Genomic DNA, 9,080 nt, shown 5'->3' with positions numbered 1-9,080 from the left:
TCAGTGATGAAAAGTAGGCCACATTATGTTGAAATTATAGTTAGAGCCAAAAATAATAGGCAAAATTAAACTTAATGTAATAATATATGTAGGTATTTAGTTATTTATTTAATAGTGTATGGCTTATAAATTGTACATTTCAAGGAATAAAATGAAAAAGATTATCAAAAATTCCTTTATTCAAGTAATTGTTCATACCTAGAAGTTTATTGAAGTGAAACTTCTTTATCGGGGTCGGAAAAAATTTTAGTGTAACATTTTTTCGTTACGCGTGACAATTTTCTGTAACGCGCCATATTTTTCTTATCCCTACCACGCGTGATTCAACGTATTCCTGTAAAGTTGCATACAGTAAATTATTTTTTGAAAAATAAGGTCATAAAGAAGTTTCACTTCTTACGTGTGTAGTGTGTACACTACTACACGCAAACATTTTTTTATTTAATGACGTTATACTATATCCATCTAACCGAAGTAATCACTAGAATATTCTTACAAACAAAATGTACAATTACCGCGAAATTACAAAACCATCGAAATTCATGTATAAAAGTTACGGTGCATTTACATCAAACGAGCGAATGCTCATTCTAACGGCTAACCCCACTATGTCAAATTATTTTAGTGTAAACAGGCGTAGAGCATTCATGTGTTCTTAGTGCGTTCGAAAAGATTCTATGCAATGCTAATACTGAACAACACTGAATACGAGTTTTCGTTTACACTAAAAGATCACGAAAGAATGCTCTTGCTCTAGCTCTATGTTCGTTTGATGTAAATGCACTGTTAACGAAAAAAACTTTCAAATTTGGAACGCATTGTCTATAGTCATCCAAAGAGAAAGAAAATGGCGGTAAATAGTAAGTATTGCGTCAGTCGTTGTTTAGACGTTGATGAAAACATTGGTGTTAGTTCGTCTGCGTGGGCTGTGTGTGTTCCACCGAGCGTGTGGAATTGGAATATGTCGCTGACCTGAAAATAAATGTTTTTTTGAATAAAAAAAAATGTTTGCCTGTACTAGAGTACACACGTAAGAAGTGAAACTTCTTTATGACCTTAAAAATGTCACGAGTATGGCGTAACGCAAAAATGTCACGCGTACGGCGTAACGCAAAAATGTTACACTAAATTTTTGTCCAACCCCGATAAAGAAGTTTCACTTCAATAAACTGTTCGCGTTTACCGAAATTATTATAGTTTATTTTATTCACTTGTATCACTTGCACTTCAAAAAGTCAAGATAAGTTAGATTATGAGATGTGTATTCATTAAAAATAAAGAATATTTCAGACAGATTTATGCGTTTTATTTGTTGTCCTGTTGTTGCACCTACAATTTCTTTAATCACAACATTTTTTGTTACATTTCCCCCCCATTAGAAACTTGACACCCCCCAAAATTTTATGGACAATTTTTTTGCCACAAATACCCCCCCCCCCCAATTATACCCACATTTTTATAGATCAAAATCCCCCCCCCCTTATAATTTTACTAACATTTTTTTCCATTATTTTTTTAATTTTTTTTTCCCAAAATTACCCCCCAATTATACTTACCTACTTTTTATAGATCTAAATCCCCCCCCAATTAAGACACTAGCCCCCCTCCCCTTGAGACACTAGCCCCCCTCCCCTTAAGACACTTGCCTCTTCTCCCCTTAAGACACTAGCTCCCCTCCCCTTGAGACACTAGCCCCACTCCCCTTGAGACACTAGTTCCCCTCCCCTTGAGACACTAGCCCCCCTCCCATTGAGACACTAGCCCCCCTCCCCTTGAGACACTAGCCCCCCTCCCCTTGAGACACTAGCCCCCCTGCCCTTGAGACACTAGCCCCCCTCCCCTTAAGACACTTGCCTCTTCTCCCCTTAAGACACTAGCTCCCCTCCCCTTGAGACACTAGCCCCCCTCCCCTTAAGACACTAGCCCCCCTCCCCTTAAGACACTAGCCCCCCTCCCCTTAAGACACTAGCCTCTTCTCCCCTTGAGACACTAGCCCCCCTCCCCTTGAGACACTAGCCCCCCTCCCCTTGAGACACTAGCCCCCCTCCCCTTGAGACACTAGCCCCCCTCCCCTTGAGACACTAGCCCCCCTCCCCTTGAGACACTAGCCCCCCTTCCCTTAAGACACTAGCCCCCCTCCCCTTAAGACACTAGCCCCCCTCCCCCTCTCCCCATACCCACCTCGTTCCACCCGTATCTGTTCTTCGCCTGTACAATCGCCTCATACACCGCAGCGGGCTCGAGCGCGCGCAGCTCGTGCGTCACGCGGTGCGTCAGCGAGCCGGTCGGCTCGGGGGCGGGGATGACGTCATCAGCCCACATACTTACTGCCCCCGAGTAGTTTTATTCACGAATGTAGGCAATTACAAGGTTACCAACAAATTTTAACACACGATCCCTCCACCCACTTTTTTACTAACAAATTTTTACTCAGAAGTCACCCCCCCCCCCCAAGAAATTTATCAACATTTTTTTGCCATAAATACCCCCCCCCTCCCAATTATACCCACATTTTTGTAGATCAAAATCCCCTCCCCCCAATAATTTACTAACATTTTTTTCCACAAATCTCCCCCCCTCCAATTAAGACACTAGCCACCCCCCTTAAGACACTAGCCCCCCTCCCCTTAAGACACTTTCCCCCCTCCCCCCATACCCACCTCGTTCCACCCATATCTATTCTTCGCCTGTACTATCGCCTCATACACCGCAGCGGGCTCGAGCGCGCGCAGCTCGTGCGTGACGCGGTGGGTGAGCGAGCCGGTCGGCTCGGGGGCGGGGATCACTACGTCATGCCACCGCCCGGGCTGTTGGAATGATTCGTTTATCTGGAAGATAATATTATTAAAGGTTACATAATTTCTTTATTGAAACACAATAATTATTCGTTTCAAACTCAAACTCAAACATTCATTTATTCAATTAGACTACTATTTAGTAGCACTTTCGAATCGTCATTACATAGTATTTTTAACATTTACCACCGATTCGGAAAGCAGTATCTATGGAGAAGAACCGGCAAGAAACTCCATAGTTGCTCTTTTAAAAACATGTCTATCTATACTATCTATAGTCTATACTAATATTATAAAGAGGAAAACTTTGTTTGTTTGTTTGATTGTAATGAATAGGCTCAAACTACTGGACCGATTTTAAAAATTCTTTCACCATTCGAAAGCTACATTATCCACGAGTAATATAGGATAGGTTTTATCCTGGAAATTCCACGGGAACGGGTACTGTGCACAATAATAATATGGAATGATTTATTTGCAAGAAATGTGGAAGATTTACAGATGTTACATAATTCATTGTTCAGCACAAATCGTAGTGTAAGTATGAGTGTGAGTTTAAATATGAATGTGACTGTAAGTGTGATTGTGAGTTTTAGATATTGTAAATCTGAGTATTAGCGTCGGTGTAAGAATGAGTGTTTGTGTGTGTATAATAAACTTACAGCCAACTGCCGGTACAGCAATCTCAGTTCATCCAACGGTGGGTAACTGTCCACAGCAAAAGACAACGTATAGGAATGTGCGGTTCTCGCTAGAGGGGGGGAAGTGAATCGAGCAGGTCCGGGTCGACCGGAGACTTCGACGTGTTGTCGTGCACGGCCTAGACTGTTGTCTGCTACGCAACTGTGGACAAATTCAAATGCACAATTCAAATTCAAAATTCAAATGTAGAATTCGAATGAAGAATTCGAACGAAGAATTCAAGCTAAAAAAATCAAATGCGAAATTCAAATTCAAAATTTAAATGCAAAATTGAAATTAAAATTCAAAATTCAATTTTCAAATTATTAGAAGTATATTTATTTGCAAGAATTTAGTACAGATATAGCTGTTATTATTACAAATAATATTATAAGACACAATTACTTATATTAGTAAAAAGATGTAGATTGGTAACCAAAACAACATTCGATCTTCTATGATTGAATGAAAAACTGTTTATTACAAACTAAATACAGTTTTATAAAATCAGAAAGACCTCATTTGAAATCAGATGAAAAGTGTAGATAGTTTACCAACACAGGATTAATTAAATTTTACTATCGTGAGCGAAATACATTTATTACAATTTCTTAATACCAAATAATCCTATTTGACAGTAACTTACGTGTAATTCCCGAAGTCCTCAGGCTGTACATTAGCAATAAGTAATGTGTGGTTGTTCCCCCGTACCGACATAGTCACTCTGTCCGTTGCACTTATAGGAAACGAGTTTTGGTACCATAGTACCTGAAATAATAATAATCATATTATCAACATAAAAAAGAGCGTGTATGCCGAGCACACGTGTCAGAAGTGAAACTTCTTTGGCAAGATTCAAAGATACCTAAATTGTCGCCTTACTCCATGACATGACGCGACCTTGAAATTTTACTTTAAAGAAGTTTCACTTCAAAAACCTGACTGCTAAAATATATAGCATCATATGTCACAACCATAATAATTACGATATGTAATGTCTCAATTTTTGAATGAGGAAAGAACGAATAATTTTAATTTCAAGACTTTTGTGATCGAGTTTAAATATTAGTATGAGTTTGTGTTGTAGCTTAAGTTTTAGTATGAGTTTGTGTATTAGCTTAAGTGTGAGTGTGAGTTTGAGTACATACCTCAGCCGGCGGGTCAGCTAATACTGTGCACAGCAGTTCAGCGCGAAACCCTTCTCCCGTGTGAACCCACGACCGTTCCACTGTTATTTCTGGTGGAACTGAAATTTAAAATAGTATTGACTGTCAGTCTAATTGTACATCATTGTATGAACATGATTGTGAGTGTTGTTTATGCATTTGTGTGTTATTGTAAAGTCTAGTTGGATATATGTAAAATACATTGCATTTTTGTGTGATTGTCAAATAAATTATTTATAAATTCGTGTGTGTGTGTCTGTTTGTTTATGCATTTGTACGTGATTAAGAGCCGTGAGTATAATGTATACTCACACAGGACTTGCAGTTGAAACTCAGTAACTATTGGAGGTCCAACACCATTGTCAACAGTACACGCGTACTTCCCACTGTGCTGTCTCTCTAACCGAGATAATTGTAACTGGGGACCTTCACCGAGACGCGTGCTTGTTTCGTTCTGAAATGGATTAAGCTATTTTAATTTTGATTTCATGCTCTATAATACAGTTGTGTTGATATGCATTAAAATGGTAGTTGGACAGTTTGTTTTGGCTATTTGTAGACGCAACTAATTTTAGATAATACGAATATTAGATTGAATAAGTTTTCACTTGATTTATTTTGCTGTCATGAATGTAGTTACTTTAAACAAAAACCATACATATACATTTTTACACCTACTTTCTACCACTCCTACTATTTTCTACAAAATCCTACCAATTCCTATAAATTTTCTGCTTAATCTTACTAATTTTCTACCAGATCTGAGGTTTTCTACCTTTTTCGTGAATAACCTTACATTTCTACCATCTTTTTCCAAAACCTGTCAATTCCTACCAATCTCTACCAACTCTACCAATTCTTCTAGCATTTTCTACCAAACTACCAATTTTTTACTGCCTACCGTACTTACCATCTTTTCCATTATCTACCACTTTCTACTTACCAGCTTATGCCACGTTACACTGGGCACAGGGTTCCCGGAAGCTCGACACTCGAGCACAGCAGCACCGCCTCGCCGCGCGGCCGCGTGCCGCGACTCGGGCGAGGCGCGCACACTGGGAGGGACGAGCACCTCCACAGTGTGGACCTGGTCACGAGCGACTCGGTCTGATATCTGACAGACGTAGTCGCCTGCGTCCTGCAATTTTGGAGTTATATGTCAAAGAAATATTTATTAACGTGATAACGTTTTTAAAATCGTTTTAGTCGGGTGACATGTTCAGAAACTTGTGTCACACCAAAACCTCACGAGCGCGATCGCAGGTATAACGAGAGAGAGACGGACCGATCTCCCGTCTCATCTCGAGCGCTGCCACCAATAAGACGTTATCACGTAAACATCTCGATCGTAAACCTACTTTACAAATAACCAATTTTTTATTCAATTAGACTTCTTCTAGAAGCACTTTTGAATCGTCTTATGATATTTTTAACCTCACTGTTACTGTCATTCTGTAATACGCCATAAATAATCACATGAGAAATAAAATGACTAATCCTACTTCCTATCCTATCCTATACAATCCTACTAATATTATAAATGCGAAAGTTTGTGAGGATGGATGTATGTGTATGTATGTTTGTTACTCTTTCACGCAAAAACTGCTGAACCGATTTTCATGGAATTTGGAACACAAATACAGGGTAACTTGGATTAACACATAAATAATTTTTATCTTGGAAATCCCACAGGAACGGGAACTATGCGCAACATTATTTATGTTTGTGTATTGAGCAACTAATACTCAATTTCAAACGATTGCTAAATTTTATTTTTTAATCTAAATCTTAATTGTAAATCTTATCAACTCCAATTACTATACCTAAAGAGTACTTCTATTTAAAGCAGAAAACCTATTATTTTTCATTAGTCCAAATGCGAATATCTATTTGATAAAATTGAATAATAAGTCATAACTAAGTAATGTACGGACGGACCGATCGACGTTCAATTTACTTAGATTTAATTAAGTGATAACTTGAAAGCTTTCAAGTTATAAGCTACTTTGTCTAATATTGATTTGTTAATGTCCTGTTGATTTGAAATTATTCGTTTTTAAATGACTTGATTAAGAATTATGGAGTCGTAATTTGTAGAAAGAAAATTTCTATGTTTACAAAGTAAGTAAAAAAGTAGTGTTTGTAGTTTTAATACAAGTCTTTAAACTGTCATATTTTATATGGTTTTATTGTCAGTTTTCAGAGCAATATAGCTTATCTGATTTTGATGAATTTTGACACATAGCTCTTTAGATTGGAGAAATGCACATACAATTTTTTTAAACGAAATACTTAGCCGTTTTCAAAGCGATATGACTGAACCGATTTTGATGAATTTTAACATACAGATAGATTTGCATTTTGTAAATTACAAAGGTAATATTTTCAAACAATTAACCCAAAGTTTGAAAAGTGGCTGAAACCCCGGGGCACAGCTAGCATGTAATATTTGCGTCATAAACTTATTTATATATCTAGGTAGGTACATAAAATGTTTAACGACATTCTTAAAGCGCTCTAAAAAGGGAAAAAATGTGGGAAAAATTAAGAAATTGTTACCAACATTAAAAATGACATCGCGATTCATGTTGCCACAATAAAAAATAACGAAGCCCCATAATGTTGTTTTATATGGCAATTATCATATTCTGGAACAATTTTGTGTGTGGCAACACGCGTTATGTGTTAGAGAAAATTGGATGGTGTTTTTTATGGAATAAAAGGGAGGATAATGGTATTCAGAGGGACTTGAAGAAAATGTAATATGTAGTTGGAGCCTGTGGATTTACTTGCGTGTTACTTGGATAAAGCCTATGTGCAAATTATAATACTATAGTGTGTTCCTAGGGCAGGCGGAAATTCGTACAATGACCTAACAGGGGTGTCCAACAATACGTGAATGCGTGTCGCTGTGCTTCCTAATCTGCACCTTATACAGACATGTAATAACAAGTTTGTTACCTCTGAACGACCGCGTCGTTCACCCCACCTTGTACCACGAGAACCCGTACGCTGCGTAAACGACATGTAAACGATAAATTAGTGTATGAAGAGCGATAGGTATCGTTTTATTTGATGATAACATAATACTTCGTGTCATTGTACGAATTTCCGCCTGCCCTAGAAACATTTCTCCCGCATTGCTCCGCTCCTGTTGGTCGTAGGGTGATGATATATAGCCTCTAGCCTTCCTCGATGAATGGGCTATCTAACACCGAAAGAATTTTTCAAATCGGACCAGTAGTTTCAGATATTAGCGCGTTCAAACAAACTTTTTAGCTTAATAATATTAGTGCCTTACTAATAAAAAGTTAAACAATGGATAAATTTCTACCATTTTCTACCATAGCTGTCCTGCTCTTTCTCACATGAAACGTCAATCATAAAAACATGACAGGTTATTGCAATAACTAATCCATTGCATAGCGAATGGGTAACATTTTATTAGTAAGACCGTTAGTATACATATAATAGCACGAGATCCGGCTGCAGGATCAGTGCGTTCATCGGTTTTTTGCTGATAACCGAATTTTTATGTATATTTATAATTAAGAGAATATATATCGACTAGGTTGCCAGTCAAAATTTGGCCGCAAGCATGTAACATGTTTAATTAAAATTTTTCTAATCGATTTTTGGGAAAAAAATTCGTTCACTTGTTTTTTGAATAAAACGTAGTCTACAATCTACATCACGTCAAATGATATAAAAATTCTAAAAAATCACGGTTGCCGCTTTTCACCTGGCCGCAACATCTTGGCAGCCTGGTGCAAACAGGTATGATTTCGATTCATTTTTACGTTCATAACGCACATTTATGAATCACATATCAAATTAAAGCTATTTTTTTTCTATTTATCTAATCCATATAATATATATGAATCAAAGTTACTTGCTACATATCAACTTAGTCATCGAGTACAGACAAAAATGCTCATAAAATAAAAACTACTGGGCCTATCCGAAAAAACATACGGTGTACGGTGTACATACATAAAAAAAAAATATACCGGCCGAATTGATAACCGCATAAAATCGCATGGAGAGCTTAATTTTCATTAAAGGCTCTAATCGCACGGAAAGCTAAATTTTCACAAAAAAGCTCTAATCGCACGGAGAGCTTAATTTTCAAAAAAAACTCTCATCGCACGGAGAGCTTAATTTTCACAAAAAGCTTTAATCGCACGGAAAGCTTAATTTTCACAAAAAGCTCTAATCGCACGGAGAGCTTAATTTTCGCAAAAAGCTCTCATCGCACGGAAAGCTAAATTTTCACAAAAAAGCTCTAATCGCACGGAGAGCTTAATTTTCACAAAAAGCTCTAATCGCACGGAGAGCAAAATTTTCACAAAAAGCTCATATCGCACGGAGAGCTTAATTTTCACAAAAAGCTCTAATCGCATGGAGAGCTTAATTTTCATAAAAAGCTCTATTCGCA

The 9,080-nt window shown here is 37.6% G+C and overlaps 1 protein-coding gene across 1 annotated transcript in view; it reads right to left on the bottom strand.

Annotated features, from left to right (window-relative positions):
* Window positions 1-351: 351 nt before the first annotated feature.
* LOC149475276 (lachesin-like) overlaps window positions 352-9,080 on the bottom strand; it is a 103,434-nt gene continuing 94,705 nt past the window's right edge. The window contains exons 6-13 of the mRNA XM_089713743.1: window positions 5,586-5,780; window positions 4,955-5,111; window positions 4,625-4,722; window positions 4,123-4,244; window positions 3,458-3,638; window positions 2,657-2,828; window positions 2,182-2,327; window positions 352-972 (exon numbers count right to left, since the gene is read on the bottom strand). Coding sequence (XP_089569869.1) covers window positions 829-972; window positions 2,182-2,327; window positions 2,657-2,828; window positions 3,458-3,638; window positions 4,123-4,244; window positions 4,625-4,722; window positions 4,955-5,111; window positions 5,586-5,780 — 1,215 coding nt within the window. The 3' untranslated portion in view covers window positions 352-828. The remainder of the gene's footprint in view (window positions 973-2,181; window positions 2,328-2,656; window positions 2,829-3,457; window positions 3,639-4,122; window positions 4,245-4,624; window positions 4,723-4,954; window positions 5,112-5,585; window positions 5,781-9,080) is intronic.

Source organism: Colias philodice, chromosome 31 (assembly GCF_061535455.1).
Source record: "Colias philodice isolate Cphi_HAF_F1 chromosome 31, ilColPhil1 Martin Lab GWU primary, whole genome shotgun sequence".
Taxonomy (NCBI): domain Eukaryota; kingdom Metazoa; phylum Arthropoda; class Insecta; order Lepidoptera; family Pieridae; genus Colias; species Colias philodice.
Note: the sequence above shows the minus strand (reverse complement) of the source record. Positions and strands in the feature narration are given on the sequence as shown.